The 24,807-nt window shown below is 40.0% G+C and overlaps 1 protein-coding gene across 4 annotated transcripts in view; it reads right to left on the bottom strand.

The window, feature by feature from the left end:
- Positions 1 to 24,807, bottom strand: part of Trim36 (tripartite motif containing 36) — a 45,998-nt gene that overhangs the window by 6,075 nt on the left and 15,116 nt on the right. For all 4 annotated transcript variants that reach the window (XM_076912680.1, XM_076912679.1, XM_034518678.2 and 1 more), the window contains exons 3-8: positions 18,246 to 18,571; positions 15,997 to 16,143; positions 8,529 to 8,624; positions 4,343 to 4,596; positions 4,016 to 4,140; positions 746 to 1,036 (exon numbers count right to left, since the gene is read on the bottom strand). In XM_076912680.1, coding sequence (XP_076768795.1) covers positions 746 to 1,036; positions 4,016 to 4,140; positions 4,343 to 4,596; positions 8,529 to 8,624; positions 15,997 to 16,143; positions 18,246 to 18,571 — 1,239 coding nt within the window. The remainder of the gene's footprint in view (positions 1 to 745; positions 1,037 to 4,015; positions 4,141 to 4,342; positions 4,597 to 8,528; positions 8,625 to 15,996; positions 16,144 to 18,245; positions 18,572 to 24,807) is intronic.

Here is a 24,807-nt window from a genome sequence, read left to right as displayed (position 1 = left end):
AAGTTCTTCAGCCTCTTTAATAAATAATAAGTGATGTCAGCATATCCGAGGAAGAGAGGCGGAGTAATATAATATAGAACAAGGAGCTATCTGTGTAGAGGGAAAGCTTACAATGTGGTCCTAAACAGACCTTCTGCCATCATGTGCAGAGAAGCACTCTGGAAGAGAAAACCTAGGCAAGTCGGACAAATCATGCCAATGAATTGAAAAAATAACTATCAATACCCTGTTCTTTAGACATTGCCATCAACTGATCTTTTAAAAAGACCCAGAGCCATGCTATTATTTTATGGTTAAGTTCTTTGCTTTGAGACAGGGTCTTATGATTTTTGCCCTTAGATGGCCTAGTATTCAGTATGCATGCAGACCAGGCTGGTCTCAAATTCAGAGATCTGCCTGCCTCTGCCTCCTAAGTGCTGGAATTAAAGGCATGTTCCCCCATGCTCATCTGGGCATGCAGTCTCAATACTTTAAAATAGCATTCATATCATCTTGATGTCAATTTAGCCCCAATTGTTAACATGTCTTTTTTTTTTTTTTTGGTCTGATATCAATCAAAATCTAATACAGAATATGAGGTGATATTTGAGGACTCGTTTGAGGTCGTTTCTAAATCTCATCTAAGTGTGGAATCTACTTGTCTAGAGTCTTTCCAAAGCACAAAGCTGGTTTCAATGTAGGTCTACCTATGGAGACACTCTACACTTCCGGGCCTCTCCCACTCTGACTCCTGTATTCCCAGTACCTGGAGCTGGAGGAGTGTGCAGAATCAGTTCTCTGCTGCAGGGACTGCAGATAGAACCCCTGTAAGCTCTCACTCGGAACGCATAGGAACTGTTGCTTTCAAGGTTGGAGACAACTTTACTTGTGCCGTGGACTTCTATCTCATTCCATGATATCATTTCTTCGTCTCTATTAATCTTGCGGTATTCAAGAACATAGCTGTCGGCTTTGTCCTTTTCTGGATGGTGCCAGTCTATCAAGGCGTTATTATACACTTTACTCTGTTCCTCGTTGATCTCAGGAATGTCTATGCCTGGAAGAATTATGACATAGAACACGATGTTAAGACAGTATTTCCCTCAGCAAAAATAAAGTACCGGCATTTTCTATTATGTCCAAGAAATTTCTAAATTTATAATATTATGCATAAAAAGGCAGTAAATCTCAAATAAGGTAAATCTGTAATTATAATGGAATTGGGGAAGAAAACTGAAAAACTAAAACACCATTAAGTGGTATCATTAATTCTGAAACACTGGAAATTCTATTTTTTAAAACCATAGACTTTCCCCATAATGAGTCATACCTCTGGAGTTGGAATTTTTATGTAAATTTACATAAACCATTTTAGTACTAAAATGTTAAGTTTTGTGATTTTCAACCAAACTCTAATGAGCATTTTCTTTAATATTTACCAATGTAGACTTGTAAAGTCAAATACTTTTTCTTAGTATTGGAATAATAAAGCAGCAAGTGAGGTGGCTCAGCTGGTGAAGCGCTTGTAATACAAGCTTGAGGTCCCAGTCCGTGTCCCAGCACCCACAGAAAGCCTGGTAGTGGAGGCAGGAGTCTGTCCCACCAGCTCTAGGGAGGCAGAGACAGGTGGATTTCTGAAGCTCACTCACCAACTAGGCTACTCAAATTGGTGAACTCCAGGTCCACCCAGGGGCCCTGTTTCAAAAGAATCAGACAGATAACTGAGCAAGACACATGTTACTAACCTCTGGCTCCTGGTCTATACATACATACAAACACAAATCTCTCTCTCTCTCTCTCTCTCTCTCTCTCTCTCACGCACACGCACACGCACACGCACACGCACACGCACACACACACACTTTAAAAAAGAAAAGAAAACCAGAAACTAAAAAAGGAAAACCCAAAAAAAATATTTAGGCAATTCTAAGATAATCAGTATAGCAATCTTGTTTAGATACTATGGTTTGCCATAAGAAATTCCACTGTATGGATCAAGATTTATATATTTAGGGGAAATAGGGTCAGAATATTTTGATGAAAGTATAATGTTTATAGGCTGCATGGTAGCTCACATTTGTAATCTCTGTACTTAGGAAGCATTAGGATCACTGTAAGTACAAGGGCAGCCTGGGCTACATAATGAATCACAGATTAGCCTAGGCTATATGGTTTTTCAGGAAAGCAAAACATAGACCAACATCACAGCTAAATCTTGGTGCACACACATAACCTTGTCTATACACTAACCATGGAAGCTTGGATCAGCTGATCTATCAGTAGTGCCTATAAGTTACATGTACGCTGGGCAGGACAGCACATTCCCAAGACACCAGCTCAGCCAGGAGAATCAATTCAAGGTGTTCCTTGGCAACATACTAAGCTTGAGTTCAGCATGGATAAATTATATATACACAAATATGTATGTCCACACATACCTTGTCTACATCAAACCCAGAGGAAGAAGTAAAATGCTCCCCCCCCCCTTCCTTTACTTATCCTGCAGCCTCGTATAGGCATGAGCCTCTTACAAGGACGCCTGACAGTGCATTAACACACCTGAAGATTACACAGCCACAGTAAGATCAGCAACTACATCCACAACATACTATAAAGTTAAAAACTAAACAGGACCGAATCACAGCGGATCTTCAGCCACGTGGTCTCTATAAGAAAGGGCACGCGGGGAAATATATCCACAGGCAGGAGATGGGGGCATCCCCTTTCTTCTACCCAGTGTTTTCTTGGTCCTTGGTACTGTGGATAACCCATGCTTACTCATGTTGGCCTTGCCCTTACAGGGGTATGTTTGGATCCATAGGTTAAAAACTTAGACTTAAAAGTAAGCAAAAAGCAACTAACGTGTGCAGAACATCTAGGAAGTAAAGTCAGCCTTTGAAATGAAACAAACACCTACTTGGAAAAACTAAATCCATAATAAATAATGCCAGACTTAGATATACGTATTAAAAAGAAGAGACGCTATCGCAAGCCACAGTTTTTAACCTATAAGAAGACAAATTTTGTTTTTCAAAAAACAGCTTTTTAAATTTATTTATTTATTTATTTATTTATTTAATGTATATGAGTGCTCTATCTGCATACACACCTGCATGCCAGAAACGGACATCCAATCCCATTACAGATGGTTTTGAGCCACCATGTGGTTACTGGGAACTGAACTTAGGAGCTCTAAAAAAAGCAGCCAAGGCTCTTAACCGCTGAGCTATCTCTCCAGTCCGAAAACATCTTTTTTTTTAAATACAGGTTTTAAAAATCTTATGTTTGGGGGTTAAGTATGTGCAAGTGAGTACAGGTACCCTCAGAGACCAGAAGCTGTCAGAGCCCCTGTAGCCAGCACTATGGTGGCTGTGAGGCTGGATGTGGGTGCTGGGATTTAAACTCTGTTCCTCAGCAAGAGGAGTACTTGCTGCTAACCACTGAGCATCTGTCTAGCACCTGCTAACCACTGAGCATCTGTCTAGCACCTGCTAACCACTGAGCATCTGTCTAGCACCTGCTAACCACTGAGCATCTGTCTAGCACCTAGTCTGTGCTGCTTCAACTTCACATGAAGAGAAACCTCAGCAAGGCAAATGTGTTAAGATGTAAGAATGGGAGGAAGCCCTCCTTGTGATGGGGTGGCCTGTGAGAGTGTTTCCTAGAAGTCATCTGTTGAAGTCAGGACCCTCCTGATAGTGACAGCAGTCCTCAGAAGAGTGACTCTATTGGGAAACTCGGTCTTCAGAAGGGATATTAAATTAAGATGAGATCCTCACAGCAGGCCCTAATTCAATATAGCTGGAAATCAGAATATACTTTAAACCAGATTTCATGTACTAACAATATCATAAGCTTATAATTTTAAAAAAGGTGATGCTATGTATACAATGTTTAAAAAGCCAGGAGTATAGTTTTGTGCATGAAAACTGAAGTTCCAGGATAGATGATCACGAGCAACTTACATCAAAGGGGAGGGGATGCACACCTGCTGCTCACACACAGCCAGGGGGGAAGCACAGCCTTCACCACTTACCACTAGAGAAAAAGGACAGTTCTCCAAGCACCTCTGTTTGTTTCGATATGTTAACAACATAGTCTTCAAAAGAAGCCTGGGCTGCAGGTCTAAAGCTCTTCAGGGATTCTGTAGCTTTCTGTATTCTGTGGACAGACATGTGTCATATAAAAGCCATTCTTTTAAAAGGAAAGTCACACTAAATACTGGCAACATGGCAAGCCAAAGAAATGGACATTGCATTCAGAACTCAGGATGCAGCAGAGCCAGGCTGCTCCTTAACCCACCACCAGGAACTACTCGACCGGCTGGTCGAGGTTTTCAAAAGCTACGGAGCCAGGCAAGTACCTGAGATGGAGCTGCTTCGCCGTCTGCACAAAGCAAGACTGATCCGTCTCCTTCAGCACTTCCTGAGCGTATCCCACAAGCCCGTTATTCTCTAGAAGGCCTTGGTACTCTTCCATTTGAGTGTGAAATTTGTCTAGTCTTAGTTTCTTGGAGGCATCGATGGCTTTCAGGACCGACGACTTCCTGTCTTCCAGGATTTCAAAGAGCTTTTCAAAATGTGCCAGAGCTTCTTCCTTCGCCCTCTCTCCGTTGCACTAGTGTAAACCACACACGTGTTACCTCCTGCTGAACCCACTCTCTCCATTGCATGGATATAGAACACATGCATTATCTTAGCCATAAACCCAATCAAGGTCTTCTCATGACACCCTACATAATATTAACAAAACAATGCCGGATGTTGTCAAGAAAAATTTTTGCTTCCAAAATCTTCAAAGCCTGGGGTGAGGCACATAAAAATAACTGTCCGCTTCCGTTTCTATTTGCTTTGTGATGTCAAAACTTTGTACTGTTAAAGTCCGGTAACTGACAAATGATTCAATTAAATGAGAAACAATTTTCATTGATAGAATTAGTTAAGGGCAGAATTGAACTGACTTAACAACAAATATAGCAAAAGCACAAGTCTTGAGAGTTTGTAACTCATCTCAGATTCAGGAATATTTCTAAATACAGAAAGCTATTCTAAAGTTAAATTACAGCCATAGAACTTTTAAAAGCATCATTCTCAATATTCTACATTAAGGTCTTTAAAATGAATTTTCTTTAATCCTTACCCAGCCATGTGCTTGTTGTGGGCTAAGTGGAAGCTGAGCGTGAGCTCTGGGTTCGGCGCCCTGCCACTCTCCCTCTCCCATGCAAAATACATGGATAACAGAAATTATACAGATTCTTATGTCACTTATACCTATACTTATTCTATTCTTATACCACTGTGTCATATAATCTAGACATTCTTATCACTGAATAATTGTTTTTTCTCTTTCATAAAATAACCTACCTGTAGTGCATATTATAAACATGTTCATTTGGGGGTTTGTCTGTTCAAAACAGAGTCTCTTTATATAACCCAGCTGGCCTCAATCTCAATCCTCCTGTCTCACTCACCCTCGCTAGTGCTGGGATTACACGTCTATATCACCCTGCCTGGGCCAAATGGTTTGAATCTTTATAAAATCAGAGCTCAGAGTGACTTTGAAAGGGTCCAGTGAGTGCTGGGAGTGGTTATTACCAACAGACCCACCAGCAAAGTCTTCAGAAATAGGTACTGCAGAGGACACTGCAGAATTCCCAACAGGCTCTACTTTGGGAAAGGAATGTTGTTCAGGTTCCCCTCTCCATTGCTAACCCCATCAGCTCAGGTTTTGGCTTTTGGAGGTTTTTTTTTTTTTAATGTAACATGATGGAGTTTATTGTGATACTTTTGTACTTACCAGTATGCTTTGTTCTAATTCAGTTTTTAAAAGAAAAGTTCAGAGAACAGTAAGATTCTCTTAATGGTTTTCCACATTAAGCTCAGAAATATGCTTAAATTAAAATTATAATTGCAGATACAAAAAATGTCCCATCATCACTGAAGAAGTGTTAAGGATGGAGACAAACATGGCATTAATTTGATTGTGTGTGTGTGTGGGGGGGGTGTTAATATAGGGTTTCTCTGTGTAGCCTGTAGACCAGGCTGGCCTTGAACTCAGAAATCCAGAGATCTGTCTGCCTCTGCCTCCCAAGTGCTAGGATTAAAGGCATGCACCACCACCACCACCCAGCTTAATTTGCATTTTTCTTTTTTCCTTTCTTTGTATTATTTCTTCTACGGTGATGATGATCCAGACCAGAATCAAGACCTACATGTCCTGTACACGTCATGCAAATTTTTTACCACTACGAAACATCCCTGGCCCCCTGCTGTTTCTTAACCATCTCACTTCCTACTGGGAAAAAAAATATTTCAAGAAATAATAATCTTGAGCTAGCCTAGATCTTTTATATTTGATTATAATTTTTAAAGTGATCAAAAAGAAGAGAAAAAAACTCCACTCTATATATCAAAGCCTATGAAAGATACTTAAACTGTCAAATAATCCAGCCTTACTCATGCTTAAGTATTTTAAAAATGCTATTACTTTTTATTATTAAATTTTGGGGTTTTTTTTTTACACTTTATTTACTGTGTTCGTGTCTGTGTGTGTAGGTCAAAGGACAACTCAAGAGAATGGATTCTCCTTCTTGACCATGTAGGCTCCAGAAGTTACACTCAGGTAACTTGAGTTGGTAATCAAGCTTGGCAGCAAGTACCTTTGCCTTATAGGCCATGTAGCCTGTACCCACCCCTTTTTAGACAGTCTTATGCAATCCTTTAATTTCTATGTACTCAAGGCTGGCCATGAACGCATAATCTTTCTGCTTCTATCTCCCAAGTGCTAGGATTACAGGTATGAGCCACCATGCCAGCTTACTTTCTGCCGCTTTTGGCATGGTCGTGGTTGGGACAGAATGGTTCCAGAATGGTTCCCACTCCTAGAACAGAGCGAGCAGAGTATGGGCTGCCATGAGTGTTGATGGCGGCTATGAGCATAAGGCTTAGTTGTATAATAGTGTACATATTTTCATGTTCCTCCTTCAAGGAATGTCCTCTCTGCCAAGGTTAATGACTCCATGATAATCAGAGACAGCACGAATCTGGGGGGTATGGGTATGTCTAATGTCTAAACAAAATGGTAGAACACTGTGACCTTTGGGACAGCCCTTTAGGCTGTGGGAAAGAACACTGAAAACATGAGTTCAGAAATACATAATTTCTCAACTATGCAAAATATAAGGATGCAATATGAATTGCATAAGGAGCTTCACAGACAAATCTAAAGAACCAGAGGCAGCTGCACTATGAACCAGCTTGTCAGAAAGATACAAAGACAGGCAGATACAAAGGCAGGCAGATTCCTGAGTTCAAGGTCAGCCTGGGACAGAGGGGGTCCAGGCCCAGGCATGGTAGAAATGATAATCTCAGGGCACGATCACCCACCTATCTTATTGTCTGTGCTTGTGCTTGCAGTCGCTTTCTAAGAATCAAGAGACTGAGGTCATGGGATGCTGATTCATGGGATAATCAAAAGGGAACCTAGGAGAATGACTGAGTTGATATATAAATCAAAGACTGGGCTTTTGATCTGCAAGAGATGAGCTATCCAGAGAGTTTTTAGAATTGCAAAAAATATATCTTGAGCAGAGAGCTGTCTGGAGATCTCCAGAGAGAACAGAACAGAAAGACAGCAATCTGAAAAGCTGTCTCTAGCAGAACATGGGCTGTCAGCTTGTAATCCACAATTTGACTTCAAGTAGTTTGTTTTACCACTCCCAGATATCTCTTTCTCAGAGGTCCTCTCCAAGCCTAGGCTGGTCCTTTCCCTACTTAAATTGAAGTAGAATATACAAATAGAAAAATGTGCAAGTAAGCATAAAGGAAGGGACTCTCTATAAATATATACTGACTAGTAGAACATTCAGATAAAAGCACATTACTGTATACCAGCAGCCACCCTCATAACCTCTGCAGAGCTGATTCTCCCTCCTCAGGAACAACTTTGTGAACCACCATGTGGTGTTGGAAATTGAATCCAGGTCCTCTAGAAGAGCAACCAGTGCTCCCAACCATTGCAAAACCATCTCTGCAGCCTACTCTGGATACTGTCTATAGATGTCATCACAGCATCATCCCTTCCACACAATGTATGGCAGGATATACCTAGACTATCTAGTCTTAGCTCCAATAGTCTCATCAATACTTGTACACCACGGCTGAGAGACATTTGGGTTGTTTCCACCTTGTGGCCTCTGCAAACAAGGCAGGCATGAACACTCATCTTTATGTAGGTAAGCAAGCCAGAACATGTATTCAGCAGAGCCTGGAATTTTCAATAGCCCTGGGTCTATCACATACAGTAACCTTTCAAAGGCTATCTGTTCATGTTCACATCCAGGACAGTGTTGAAAGTTAATATTTCCCTACGACTCCTGAACACTGATCACCCAGGAGTCTACTCTGCATGTGTTTCCATGAGTTCTAAGGAAGCAGAGGTATGAGGTCACACAATTCTCAGCTCAGAGAACACATTTAGAATGTTATAAACAAATAAGACAATGTCTGGATGAGTGAATGGAAAGGTACTCTGACCAGCTTACAACTTACCTCTGTTTCTTTCATTAACAAGTTTAGTTCAGAAATTTGACTCTTCACCTGGCTTTCCTTACCAATAAGGAAATCAATGTCTTTTGAAAGTTTCTCCTGTGGAAACACACAGAACACAAGTACAAAAATAAGTCAACAAAGACTTAATGCAATCTTGTAAATTACAAGGTACTCTTCCTTCCTGATGAAGGATCAGCAAAACCAGCTATGGTGATTAACTCAAGGTAAATATTTACTGGCCTTAGCACATAGGCTCAAGGTCATCTGAATGTTAAATGAAGGCTGAGGGGGAGAGAGGGGTGACAGTCAAAAATTCCAAATGTGCAAGTAGAACTTTTCATTGTTTATCACTCTCAGAATTCTTGATTCTAAGGCTTCTAAGCAAACTGAAGGTCAAATAGTATAGCAGTTCAAATAGTATAGCCTTCCCTCACATTTCACAATTTACACATACACACACACACACACACACACACACACACACACACACCACCAGGAAAGACACCAAAGATCAATCTAAAATAATCCCAGCTCATCCCAGCTATTCATCCATTCACTACACACTGGTGAAAACAAGGATTTACAACTAATTTGTTAAACTAGCTATTCTGAACACTATAATTTCCCAGAGAAATTACATCTCAGGTTTTGGTGTAATCTCTAGATTGGTCTAAAAAAAAATGTCTTTCAATGAATCTGAAATCTGTTTTTAAAAAACAAAAAACCACTTGAGAACACTTGGTAGGATTACCAAATCACAACGGAAAACCAAATTAAGTCTAAATGAAAATGAGAAAGACCAGGAAGCACCTCCCAGGGCAACACAGGCTCAGAATGAGTGCTCTCCTGGATGCTAACTGCTGAACACCTGAAATGTAAAGTGAGGGCAAGAAGAGAGACAACCACTTGGTGTTTAAGAATTCAAGAAGTAAGTCTCTAATCTACTTCATCTTCCTCTTTATACTAGAGAGTGAAAGAGGATGTGTGCAGAAATAGATGTGACTGGCTCCGAAGGACTCGTGTCAGTCTCAGAGGGACATCCAGCAACCAGATACACAGAAGCCCTCTGGGAGTGCTCACTGGAGAAAGAGGAAGTGGCTGACAGGAAAGGAACAAGGAAGATTTGGGGGTACAAAAGACAGAGTGGGTTGGGAATCTAGCTTAAGGAGAGAGCATGTCCCCAGCATTTGCAAAGTCCTAGATCAATCTCCAGCGCCCATAGCAGTCAATTGTAAGAGACAGACATGGCTGTACAAGCCTGTAATCCTTGAGACAGAGACAGAGAAAAGAAAACAGGACCTTACAGAATAATAATGCTACAAAGAGATAGAAAGTCTTCCATTTTGACCTGGCACTTTACCCATCCAAAGAACCCAAAGTTCATGAGGTACAAATACCACAGGCAACAGCTGAACCAGAAACCTACTCATAATTAAGTAACATAACCACTCTCCAGGGTTAGGGAGTATTTAACACCACACTGCAAGCCAAATGTCAAGTCTAGCACTGTCCCTTAAGAGCACATACTGGCACTCTTTTTTCTTGACTACAGTGACAGAGCTGTATCTGCCCCGCCCTCCATTGTCCACCCTTTGTATGCTCAAAGCAGCTAGACATGGTCATTGCCCCCAAACCCCTAAAAAAATCAATCAGGGTGATGTCTGAGAGAAGGGAAGGAGAGACTAGGAGTTAAGACTTCCTCGTAGGCAGACATATAAGGAGAAGGACCATGGCTAGGTAATAAAGCTATCAAATTTCCAAGATGGCCAGCCTCTTCTTCAATTTTCTGACTTGAGACAAAACCCTGGCAGCTTTGTCTAACACCAGTAGGATCCCTGATGGGGACATGCTCAAGGAGTTCAAGACCAGATTAGGACACAACACACTACAACAGCACCAAAGCCTCGTTTGTGCAAGTAATCTAAGAGAGTAATACATAACTAACATGCCCCTGCACTCGGAACGCTCAAGTTTAAAGGTGCTATCAGCTTCAAATTGACCAGCCCTAAAGTAGAGGCTTTAGAAGTCCTAGCCCTTGGGAAGAGACTGGATTACTTGTTGGGGAGAAGTTTTTCAGGTCCCCCTCTACTTTGCAGAGGTTCTTTGTCTCTCTGTGTGTCTACTACATGTGTGTGTTTTTTCATCCACAATAAATGCCCTTCTTAAATGCTAAAAAAAAATATAACCCTTTGGCGTGAATCTGAGTGTCCTAAGGGCTTGCCGTGCAGCAATTTCCTCCAAATTTAAACACTGTTTTGCCCATCACAAAGACGGGACTCCTCAAGACTCATCAAGCAGACCAATCTCACAAATTTCAGAGAGTTCCTGAAAATTACAAGACTACAGACCACCCGTCCCAAGGTTACACAGCCCATAACTCTCCCACCAGCCAAGCTGCCTGCACCGCCAACAGGGGGCTCAGGGACACAGCTGCCTGTGAGCCACCTGTGCTGCCATAAATAAACACAGTAAGCTCATAAATCTGCCAAATTGGACTCTGCTAGACTGTTCTAATCTGGCATCAACTCAGTGCCTGTCTGAGGTGAGAATGACACTTACTCACATCTTCCCAAGAACGCCACACAACAAAGCTAAGACCCTGTAAAGTAGGCCTAGGCTGACCTCTATAGCTATCTCAAAGGTCAGAGAGAATTACAAGCCAAGTTTGAGAACTATTTTTACCCCTTTATATACCACATCCCCCAATAAAAGGCACCAATGAAACAAACACTAGTAAACAAGATGAAGGAAAAGTCACTCAACAACAGCATGAGTTCAAAGATAATATCAGCCTTGCTTCACCTCTAGAGTTCAGAGTAAAACCTTTGGAGAAAGAAATATGTGCTACTTTCTGTGCAAGTGTACTACTTGAAAAAGAATCCACAATATTACATATTCAAGCTACTGTCTCATTATTTTTTTCCTTGATGTGATACAAAAACTAAAGGATACAACTTAAGGAAAGGAAGATTTATTTTGGTTCTGTTTGAGAGGACACAAGTCCGTCGCAGCAGGTAAGGGCACAGTAGCCAAGGCAGCCAGGGCTGTGGCAGCAGGAGCAGGAGCAGGACATGGCCATTTACGTTGTACTGATATGCATGAAGAGTTCAGCTCGAACCCACATGGGATACAAGGCCCCACATTTCCTCCAGCCCAGCCTCATCTCCTACAGGTTCCATACCCTTCCAAAATGGGAATAAGAGTTCAAACACAAGAACCCATGGGGGTGTTTTATAGTCAAATGTTCACCACCACCATGTTAAGAAAGCCCTACGCTACCAGCACTTACAACGGCAACAACCTACTTCGACCACTCTGACAACAATATTCATCACAAACATCTCTCACACCCTAAAATACAGATGCTACACCGAGTATTTCCCTACTGCTTTCAGGAATGTCCGCATATTCTGCTTCTCTGAAAGCAGAAACGTGTAAAATTATTAACAACTTGTCTAAAATCAAAGTGATTTTGAGAAGAGCAAACAGAAAAGGAGTAAGACTCATCCTTAGAAATTCATGAAAATAATAGATGGAAAACTCAGAAATTCCTCAGGAAATGTTCCTTAATGGAACGCTCGCCAACTTCTGCAGATGCGGTTACAGAGTAAACAATGTAAAGTAAGATGAGCCATGACAAAGCTTAATAAGAAACCTGTACAGTGATGTGAGAGGCTGAGAAAGCTCTAGAAAAGCCACAACTTTTCAACAGTGGAGAGGCTCAGAGACTGAGGTGGGGCCAGATCAGGAAAGACAGTGAACTCGCATCATTTCAGGACGCCAGAATCAGAAAGCCTAGGAGGCCAAATGGTGAGAGGAAATCAGTCAAGAGGAATCCCTGTGGAGACTCTTTCTGGGGTTCCCATTCAGGAAGACTAAGGGTAGGCAGCCTTGGGGAAGAGGGACTCTACTTTAAGCCCATGTGTGTGTTTCTGTCAATATTAACAGAAGCCAAGTGAGTCACAGGATGGAAAATATCCTAGCCTCAGCTAACAAAACTGCTAGCAGTGGATCATTCTCCATTAACTGGTTAAGCTAGTTTCTTCAAAGGTGCAAGCAGTTTCCAGAATTGAAAACATCACAACCTGACACACACTACAGAACAGGTAAGAAACCTGGTATTTACCTCAGCAGATTCAACAAACAACAGACAGAAGACAAATGCAAGGTTACCCTTCCATGAAGCTCATTTCTCTAATTTAACACCCAACTGGCCAAAAATAAAAGAAGTGATAGATACCGTGTCTTATGCATTGTGTAGCCAATTCCCTTCAGCTTAAATCTAAAACCAAGTGTAACAGAGACTTGCTACTCTTAGCAAATGACAAATCTAGACAATTAGTTTTTTACTAAAGAGTGTGTAAATTGGAAACTGTATTATGGAATATTGTTCTGAAAATCTGAAATGAAAGAAATTAATGTGTAATAAAAGATAGCTGTATTATTACGATTATGTTCTTCATCAAGTTTCTCTCCCAAAGTCCTTGATGATTTCTAAAATGATAGATTTTCTTTCCTTTTTTTTTTTTTTTTAATAAGCTAATGATTCAAGCGGCAGCTGGTTTCAGGGTAAGAGATGGTCACTATGAACACACAGACAACTTAGACAGGTAAGATTCAGTCCAACCTCACAACCTCCAGGGAAGAGAAGCCCCGAGGTGGAGGCGATCATCAGTTGCCAAAGACTTAATCAAGTGTGCCTATCAATGAGGCTTCTATAAAAAGAGAGGGTTCAGAACTTCCATAGAGCAGCACCAGTGGAGGTTCTCACAGAGTGCACAACCAGAGGGCGTGGCAGCCCTTCCCACATTCCTGCCCCTATGCGTCTCTCTTCATCAGCACCTGTTGTAATATCCTGTACGATAAATTGCTGTTTATGTTCTCCTGAGTTCCGTGAGCCTCTCAAATAAAACAATTAGACCCAAGGAGGGTGAGTAACTGAAACTTCTTTTTACAACCATGTGATAAAAGGCATTTAAACAAACCAACCAACCAACCAACCACATGAAGTTCACAGCAAGCATACACACACAGTGGGGCAGAGGCACTGACAGCCCTGCAGACTGAGCTCTTCACCGGTGGGATCCGACAGCACATCCAGGTACAATGACTGGACTAAATTGAATTAGAGGACCCCCCACCCCAGCTAGCATCTGCTGCTATAGAACCCACTGCTTGCTTGCTGACATCATATGAGGTCACAGAAGCCTTTCTGCCCAAGTGTGGTAGCACACGCCTGTAAATCACAACTTGGGAACTAGAGGCAGGAGTATTCATGGCAAACTTGAGGCCAGCCTGTTTTACACAGCAAGACCCTGTTTCAAAAAAAAAAACGCTTGTGGGGTCTGGAAGTGTGGATTGGTTTACCAACACTGTAGCTTTAGGACATTTAATAAAAACCAGGGCAGATTACATGAAATCTAACCTTCTACAAATGTGATATGTTTTAGATTGTGCCATGCGAAGCTGACCGACTGCAGATGCATGACAAAGGGACAAAACGTATCTGGCTTCCCACTTGAGACAACCAAGCACAACATCTGGAATCTCCTTATGCATCAGATCTCAAAGAGACATTTTCCGAGATGATGGAAAACCAGAAAAGCTGGCTATCCTAGCTTCTCGTCTGCAGTTTCTAGGGCTTAAGGCAAAGAACTCAAACGGATCCCAGCGTCTCCCTGAAGTAGGAGCTAAGAAAGTCAGAGTCTCTAAAGCCTAAAACCACAGAGACAAGAAGAAAAGGGAAAACTGGCAGACAGGTACACAAGAACCATGCCTAAGGTCACAGAAAGTTCCAGAAAGGAGTAAAGTTTGCACATGCCCCCCACTATCCAGACCCCTGACCCCAAGAAAGATGAGCTTCTAAATCACTGGGGATGAAGACTCATCATCAAAGGCTTTTACCTCCAAAGTCAGTCTGATTAAGCTAAGCCTAAATAAACGGTTCCCAGCCCTGCCAAGCAAAGCTGAAACTATGTTGTAATTAATAAGACCTGAGAGCTAACCCAAACTTCCAGCTGACTGACTGCTCTGATGTCAACTTGACACAAGGTAGAGTCATGGAGGAAGAGGGAACCTCAGCTGAGAAAACGCCCCCTATCGTCTTGGTCTGTGGGTCTTGGTCTGTGTGTTTTCTTGAATAAATGACTGCTGGGGGAGGACCCAGCACACTGTGGGTGGAGCCGCCCTGGGGCAGGTGAACCTGGGTGGTAAGAAAACAGGCTGAGCAAGCCATGGAGAGCAAGCCAGTAAGCAGTGTTCCTCCATGGCTTCTGCTCCAGTTCCTGCCTCCAGGTTCCTCTCTGGCTTGAGTTCCTGAACTGACCGACTCCTTCACTGACGGACTGTGGTCTGAAAGAATAAGAGGAAATAACAGCTTTCCTCCCCAAGTTTCTTTTAGCCATAATGTTTTATTTACCATGGCAGTAGAGACCCTAACTGAGACACCAAGCAAGCAAAGGAACAGAGAAATAGAAGCCACAGCGGCCTAACCTGTCCATGACACAGACCTATGACACTACTTATGTATATAGCCACACACAGGACAATCTGCACACACTGCTAAACAAAGGGAACAATTTGCTAAAAGGGAAGCTTAAGGGTGAATTAGTTCCTTTAAACCTCTTTACAGCAAGAAGATTAAAATTTTTAAAAAGGCATCATACAACTACAGACTCTGCTACTGACCATCAAACTTGAAAATTTTCAGGAGCCTTCTACTGCACCCAGAGGACTGATCAGTAATGAGCCCTGCTCCCTGGAGGATCCTAACAGGGTCCCATTCCTTTCTCCCTCACACCTCAGAACTAGCTTTAATACACTCAAAAAAAACCTAAAAATGTTATGATAGATATCTTTTGAATAATTTATATCTAATTTTTTATAATTGCATTACATATTTATATGTGAGTATATAATTATAATTTATTTAAAATATAATTATATTTATATACTGTATAATTTATTTTATATTACCATGTGTAACATAAAAATTATATGTGCTATATAATATATGAATATATAAATATAATTTTAATTATTCAAATATGTATATAATTATATATATGTATACATTAAATAATTATATTTTTATAGTTTTTAATAACTATATATTAAGTTTTACTTTATACTGTTAACTCCATTCAGTGAAACAGACCACATTACAAACCATGATTTTATACATATAAATGAGTCATGAAATCACCAGGTATCAAAACCTACTTCCCGGACTGGAGAGATGACTCAGGAGTTAAGAGCACTGGCTACTCTTAGCCTGGGTTTGATTCTCAGCACCCATTGTGAGGGTGCCAACCTTCTGAAACTCCAGTCCCAAGAATCCAGTGCCCTCTTCTGACCCCTCTGCAAGCACTGCACACACATGGTGCACAGACATACTTGCAGGTAAAAACACCTATAAAGGTAAAATAAAGTAAAAACTTTAACCCACTTCTAAAATAGCAAGTCATACCTTTAGGGTTTTGTAGGCACTGCTCATGGTGGTTACTCGGTGATTGGAATGATTCCCACCCAACTTACAGAGGTGGCAAACCGGCCTTCGGCAAAGTTCACAGTACATGTTTATTCTCTCTGTCTCATGTTCTGGGCACATTAGAATCTATTGAACAAAAACAATGGACAGTTAAAGATCTAGGCTTCAAGTAATCTACTTTACAAAGTAATACAAAGATTTGCTACATAAAATACAAAGATTTGCTCTATAAAGTAGAGCCATATAAGAGAATAAAAAATACACACCAAAAAAATATCACATGAAAATTCTAGAATTACTATTTTTAAATTCGAGGGCTCAAACAGTTAATACACAAATGTTACTTCTCCTAAAGTTGGTGAAAACACTCATTCCAAAAGGACTCAAGTAGAGTGCAGGCTTAAGCAAGCTGGAAAGGCCCTCTCACCACACGGATTAGGCACACGGATTAATAAGCAACCCTACAAGGTATCAGAGGACCTTAAGAGAATCGATGCCCTCACTCCCCACAGGAGCATGTTGCTAAGAAAGCCCTGGAAGGTTTTGTGATGTAAGAGTCCAGCAGGCTAGCTCCACAAGCCACACAGGCTCTGGCCAGCAGCAGCCCCTGACTCAAGGAAATGGCACACTTGTACTTACTCTATGAACTACCATCATAGATGCCTTTGAAATTATACATAAAATACTGTCTCCATTCAGAAACAAGTATTTACATAGCATGTTGATGAAATCAAATAACTGTTCATTATTTTAACAGACTAGATGTTAGACAACTATAACTGGTCTGAAAAACTAAGAAAATAGAAGATCAATATGCAGAGTCCTACTACCAACACGGCTTCAGGGGAAAGACAAAACTAAAATAAACAGTGTTTCAGAATGTCCAAGTTCCATATTCTCAAAAGCATATGGTTTGTTTGTTTGCTTGCTTGCTTTATTGTTAGTTTGGGGGATTTTGTTTGTTTGTTGAGACAGGGTTTCTCTGCTCTTGCCATCCTAGAACTCACTTTGTAGATCAGGCTGGCCTTGAACTCACAGAATTCTATCTGCCTCTGCCTCCCGAGTGCTGGGGTTAAAAGCATGCACCACCACACCCACTGTATATGTTTTTGTAAAGTAGAAAAACATAGAATTTCCATATGAAGAGGTTCAGTGAGTTCAGTTATAGGTGAGTATTCATTAGCATTTAAGAGACAGCTTTTACTAACATAAATGTCTTAAAGGGACTATTTTTGTTAGCATAGCCTAGTCACACACCTTTGGGTTACTCATCAGGATTTCGTTTGCATTCCAAGTTCTATGACATACTTAACTTATAAAATCCTAGCCCTAACCTAGCTCATTATCGTGTGTCCTCCCATGATAGAACAGTACTAATGTGATCTTCTTAATGAAACACTAAAACTTTTGAAGTCTTACATATTTAAAACTCAATGGCCTTGAGGAATCACAGTGAGACATATCATAAAAGGGAATTCAAAGCTATTTGATAAACCCCTTATCTGACTAACAATTTTGACAAAATGTCCTTCCCAATGTGGGTGCATTAAAGCAAATATCTTTGCTTTAATCTTTCAGGATACATTATATGAGAAATGTTCAGTGAAATCTTTTTTTTTAAGATTTTAGATTTTACTTTAAATTACTTGTATGTGTCTGTGTTGGGTACGGAAACATTAGTGCAGTACTCACAGAGGACAGAGGAGAGGATTGGATCTCTTGGAGCTGCAATTACAGCTGACTGTGAGGACCTGTGTGGGTGCTGGGAACCAAACCTGGGTCCTCTGTTAAAGGCAGCAGGCAATCTTAACCACTGAGCCATCTCTCTGGCTCCACAGAGCTTTTGCTATTTACACATGAAATTATTACAAATTAAAGGTCTTATTTTTAGGAATAGTATTATATTTTCATATTCATACCATTTACTAAGGTGTAAAGAACACCTTTTAAAGCATTCATTGTTTCAATTACACAAATCAGAACATCTTGGAGATATACAAAAATTATTGTACTCATCAAAAGTCACAGGACATGACGTTCTTATGAGCATTAGTAAGCAATTACCCAAAATACTTGAGAAATGCAAATCCCACCTAACAGATTATAAAACCACTATGTCCCAAGCTTTAAAGTACTGGGCTGTAATTATTAAAATGTTCCCCCAATCAACTCTTCCTGTCTCTAGACTTCTGGAGATTTCTCCCATCACATTTGGTACCCTAACTTACCTTGGGTCTGAAATTAGTGGTGGGGCCCACATACTCATGCTGGGCTTTTACAGTGCCCCAGGGATGATAAATTTTGAAGCATTCATTGCAGTAGCTTGCACTGCAATCCATGCAGCTCTTCGTAGATTCCTGGGGTGGTGGTTTACAAAGGTCACACATAATGGCTGTGGCTGCCCTAGCGGCCTGCCGGTACCTCTCGACAATCGTTTCCAAAGTGAAATTTCGAAACAGACCACTGACTCCTCGCTCTCCAAGATCCACATCATGCTCACAGCCAGGACAAGGAAACAGGGTTGTTCTCGGGGTCAGTGAATTACGCTTCCAGCCTGTGTAATTAGTAAGTCTTCATTCAGTTATATCGTAAGTGATTAATAGGAAGAAAAGGCAGGTTTTAGAAACACATGTCTCCACAGTAACTAACGTACCAAGTGGCTCCACCTACATTCTGAAAATGCTTTTCTAAACAAATATTTTTACTTGGTATATAAAAGACAAGTTCAAATTATTAAAAGCAATCATAGAAAAAGGAAAAATAATCTATAATAAACTGCGTATACTTATATTAAGCCAAACACAGCCATGAAGACAAAACATATAATACAATACTTCATAGAGATAGGAGTTTATATAATTAAGACTTCTAGCTAAGGGGCTGGAGAGATGGCTCAGTGGTTAGGAGCACTGACTGCTCTTCCAGAGGTCCTGAGTTCAATTCCCAGCAACCACATGTGGCTCACAAGCATCTGCAATGGGATCTGATGCCCTCCTCTGGTGTGTTTGAAGACAGTTACAGTGTACTCATACATATAAAATAAATAAATGAATAAATAAGTAAAAATATTTTTAGTTCACTTTATATCATATCCAAAGTCATATACCATGACTGGGAAGAAATGGGGTAGATGAAAGAGAAGGACCTTAATCTGGGCCCATGAATCATCATGCTCAGGGCCATCCCAGAGACTATTCAGAACTGCAAAATTGCCACCTACATGTACTGTGTATTTCTGGTTAGTCTAAACTTTTATTACATACACAAAGGAATGGGTGGTCACACATTTTAAGAACCATCTCAATAGAATGTTTCCCACTGTAGCAGTGGATTTATCTGGGAAAATTCAGTGGGAAAGACCAGAAAGGGATTGAATGCAATCCATACAGGAGTGACTAATTCATTCATAGACCTAGAACTTATAACTTTAAGAGGGACCAACCGTTCAGTATCTTCTTGGGACCTAAAACAAAGACTTGTTAAAGATTACTTAACTCAATGCCAAGAAGCATGACATGTAATCTTGTATTATAGAAAATACAATAAGTGACCTTACACAAAAATCTATTAGATTTTTTTATTCAATATTATCATTCTGATCTTATTAAGTTAAGAAACTAAGTTATGGCCAATCTTACCTGCTGGTTTACAGAAATGCAAGGCTGTCCATTTAACACAGGTGGACATGTACTTACTTAAAGCCTTTTGAGAGTGTGAGACCTTGGTTGCCCAAAAAAGAGCTTCTGTCACACACAAACCAAGCCACATCTTAACAACCTCAGCCTTCTTTCATACCACCATGTCCAACATCAAAAATTAATGGGTAAATTCAGTATACTCTATTTGGCAAAGAGCTTTAAGTAGCTACATTCATATTGCTCTTGAAATGACTGTCATCTAAAAATGATGTCTTAAAAGATGCCTGGTATGATGTCACAATAGGTAACACTCAGCAGACAGCCCACAGTGTTGTTTATATTAATGACTTTATAGCATGCAAAGTGTCACTGGACTCCAAAAGCAGACATTGTAACAGGCATGCACAATATCTCTGATATCTCCAATTAATGACGTTTGAGAGCCTTAACGTTTTAAAGCATGAATCATATAAGAAAAGAAACTTCCCACACAAACTTGAAAATCCTACTATAAAAACATTCCTGGAGTAATTTTAAAAACATGCAACAAGGTCCAAGATATTTCACATCACAGCAGGCATGTAATGAAAGAAGCGCCAGGCGCCAGGCTAAGTAAAAACAAAACACACACACACATGCCAATGGAAACGTTTTTGTGAAAGGAAAAAAAAAAGAAGAAGAAGAAGCCAAACAATTCTGGAAGTCAAGTAATGCAGTGGTCAAGTTTAAACAGATGAAAATTCACATCTGGTTAGATCCTTCGATACAGTAACTAGATGCTAGAAATTTAAATGATCGAACAACCAACCTCAATATGCATGTGAAAAGCAATGGTCTATTGTAGTTTATGAAGGTTGTGACCAATCAAGTGATAGGAAACAAAATCATGAAAATTAAATCATGCTTTAACATGAAAGCTGGTGACACCCAAATTGTGGTTGTTTTCATGTTTAGAAATGTTTTTAAAAAATGTTGCATCCCTGTTCTGTATATCTCTGTTGCCCTTTTTCTGGCAAAAATAAAAGGTTTTATAAAATACTACACTAGATCTCTTCAATGAGGTAAAATGTTGAACCTAAGACCTGAATAATTTCCAGGTAAGTTATTCAAATAGGTATCCTGGTGGTTTCTCTAAACAGATCCTCGAGTGTCCTTGAGAATGCTAATACGCTTTCATTTCATCTGCCATGAGCTTTTACTGTTGCTTTCATAAAATATTATATTCAGAGAAACAAAGAAAGCATGACAGCCCCAAGGATATCCTGGAAGGTAAACCTCATGAAAAACAAAAACAAAAAAATCCAAAACAAAAAACACTGCACTCTAAAAGAAAGATGTAATAAAGTCAGTTTTCAATAGCTATGTCATCTAAAGGGCCATGAAGCCAAATGGCTGTTGAAATTTTAATTTAACATAATTAAATTTTCACTTTGTTTTTTAGTAGCAATAGCCATAGTTCAAATACTCAAGAGTACTTGAGGCTAGTGAATACCACAGCATGTAGCAAGTGTTGAATGTTTCCGTTATTAGAGAAAGTTCTATTTACACAGTATTTCTTTACAATGTGACACAATACGAAGAACTAGGGACTAACCAGATGATGACAGGGAAGGCTAGGAAGTCCTAAAGACCAAACACCAGCCACACAACTGGGGGAGGCAGCATCCTTAAGTTAGGTAAATGCTCTCAACTCACGCCGCTTTGCTTCAAAGGCACAGTAAGCCGACATCATGACACAATTAAAAATAGTTAAAGAATTTTCAAAATGGTTTAGAGTGGCCAAAGGAGCCAGATTTCAGTTTTTGCTTTATCACTCAACTGTCAGGGAGAAGAATAAAGTATTTAAAAACTAATGCAAGGGCATCAAATGTGTGCAGTACATTTCAGCCTGCTGCTGTTACATCCTCTCCCATGCTTTCTAGTGGTACTGATCACAGCTTGCCAGACTGGTGGGCGGTACCAGTTGGACTTCTCAGGAGGTGAGAGATACAGAAAAGGATAACATGGTAACATTTCTCCAACCAAAGAGTATCACCAGAGTTGACCAAAAAATAGTCAATTTTACTTTAAGAGGCCAACTGAATTGGGGGGAGGGGGAAATGGCTGTGTACATGACCCACAAATGGGTAAGCCCTCCATATTAAAACTCTGATGGCAAACACTTTCAAACATTGATAACAACAACAAAGACGACACACTATGCATAAAACAATAGAGAGACTATGAAATTGACAACTTCAAACAAAAGTTTAATATTTGTTTAACCTTTCCAATGTAGCTTGTTACATTTTATTATAGTCTATGGAAATGGAAGTTTTTTTCAGATATCAGATACTAAAAGACAAAATCTCATTGTGTATATGGACAAAACAAAAGTGAGAATCATTTTGAGATACATCCCTTAAAAACATCAGAAATTTTGTCCTGTTTGATCTTTAAGTCATGTTATTCCAATTTGTTTACTTTCTATATAATTTTGAAGACTTGACCACTGGTGTTAGAGAAACTCTAGATAAACAAGAGAATTTAAATCTAACACTACGCTGCCTGCAGCCACAAAAGCAATAAAGCATTTTTTTTCTACCTCGACACCCCAAAGATCTCCGCTGTGGTGCTGTGGACAATGAACAGAAAGCTGGATTTAAAATTCCATCCCAAAGAGAATACTCACAACTTGTTAACAAAAGAGAAAGCTGTGACTGTGTCCCTCACAGAACACGATTATTGGAGCAACAGTAAGTGTGTGTGTTTCCTGACACGCAGGATGTTTACAAAGGCAGCAATATAAAATAGTTACTCGAGCTTACAGAATCCGGCTGCACCACTATCAGGCAACACTTGAGAGATATACGCTTTGTCCTACAAATTTGTGTTTTTAAACAACCTCATTATCTGGCCACTAGGTACATTCAAGCATCTTTTGTTTGGTTGCTTTTTTCTGAACTAAAAAAACTAACTTACAAAAAGATTATTAAAACTCATTATCGCTGGGCGGTGGTGGTGCACGCCTTTAATCCCAGCACTTGGGAGGCAGAGGCAGGCGGATTTCTGAGTTCGAGGCCAGCCTGGTCTACAGAGTTAGTTCCAGGACAGCCAGGACTACACAGAGAAACCCTGTCTCGAAAAAAAAAAAAAAAAAAAAAAAAAAAAAAAAACTCATTATCTCTGATAACAGGAAAATACAAAATGGAGGGAAAGGTTACACATATATGATCAGAAATATAAAACAATACAGCTTTTCTGTTTACACACCTGGATGGGTAATTGACATATATACAGAAACCTTATGCTCTCAAACATAGCCTTTTGTTAAAAAAAGTCTATTAAATATGTATAGCAATATTATCCCAATGAAATACGTAAGCCACAGCACAATGTACTTTTAAGGTCTCTAAGTAGCCACAATAAAAGTTAAGAAACAAGTTTAGTTCTGGTATTATTTAACCCACTATATCCATTATATACAACCTCATAATGTAATAAGATAAAAAGCATTAAATCTGTCTTTTTTATCAGAAGCCTCAGAAATCTTGTAAGCACTTTATATGTTCAGCAGAAAATACTTTATTTAATCAGAAAAGTCCTATTTCAAATACTTCACAGCTAGTATATACTACACTGGATAGCTTAGAGTCTAATCCTTTAGTAAAACCAATGGTAAAAACTAATTTTTAGAAACACATTCTTTCCACATCCATTCCTATGAGCAGGGTGTCTGGGCTTCCTTTTCAAGTGTGTCTTATCATGTCTGCCCATAAATGAAAGGTATTATTATAACTGCAACACAATGACACCTGGTCCTTTAAAACTGCTGACATTTGTGACAGTCCTGACATTTATGACTGCTGATTTACAAGCCAAATCATCGGAAATGACTGACACATTTCAAACAATCTCACCTTCCAAGCCATGCACCTCCATAAGATTGATTTTTATTTATGTGTATGTTGGGAGGGTGCCTGCCCATGGAGACCAGAAGAAGGTGCCAGATCCCCTGGAGTCAAACTTACAGGTGGTTGTGGGTCACCTGACACAGTGCCGAAACCATTCAGTAGTCATCCTTCTTCAGGTTAAACACTTCTAGCGCCTGCAACCATCCATCACCAAATTCAAGCACTTTTAAGTCCCTGCTCAGGACCTGATCCACCTGCACAGTGATCTTACAGAATGGGGAGGGGCATATTTCAATCACTTCACATCTAATCTGGACAGTGGGTGTGTGGTGAAATGGAACTCTTGTTCTGAAGAAAAAATGTTTAACCCTATTACACTGCAGTCATGGTGGCACGCTCTCTGTGACTGTAATACCAAAAGTTTGTCACTCAAAATCCGTTCAACAATTGTGCATTAGAGTAAGTACTATAGCAAGCTCTTAAAAGCATGGATAGTTCTAACTTCTTATGAACCGCATATGAGAATCAGTCAAATCTAGCGAGTAAAACACAGAACTTCACGAAGGACGTATGTAAGCACAACTTAATCATATGCAGAATGAATACAACCTAAGGAAAAAGATTCCACCAATTGTCTGTATTGAACAGCAATACACAATAAGTAAATTTTGTTCCATCCGCCAAGGGGAGTCCCAACTGGCCAGTGAAGACCATCAAGTTTTATCTGATAAGGATGGCTTCAACACATTGTCTTTCTGTCCCTCAGGGTGCCAGGTTCACAGCAAAGAGCAAAACACAAAAGCCAAGATCTCACAATGAACACAACCTTCTTTGACCTCAGTCTCTCTCAAACACAATTTTCCCAACGGACTTCAATGGCATATACATATATTTTATATGCTCAAAGGATCTCCTAAATAGTTAATGGCTGGCATTCAAAGAAAATTGTATGGGGCTGGAGAGATGATGGCCCAGAGGACACAGATTTAACTCCCAGCATCCACATGGCAGCTCACAAGCATCTGTAACTCTAGTCCTAGAGAATACAACACTCCCTTCTGACCTCCTCAGACACCAGGTACATATGCATAACATGCAGGCAAAGCACTGTACATACAAAATCAAGTGTGTGCATGTGTGTGTGTGTGTATATACACATATATTGTGTGTCTAATATATATATATGTATATATACATATACATATATATACACACACACATATATATATATGCACACACACACACACATATATCATGTG

This window comes from Arvicanthis niloticus, chromosome 14 (genome assembly GCF_011762505.2).
Source record: "Arvicanthis niloticus isolate mArvNil1 chromosome 14, mArvNil1.pat.X, whole genome shotgun sequence".
Lineage (NCBI taxonomy): Eukaryota > Metazoa > Chordata > Mammalia > Rodentia > Muridae > Arvicanthis > Arvicanthis niloticus.
Note: the sequence above shows the minus strand (reverse complement) of the source record. Positions and strands in the feature narration are given on the sequence as shown.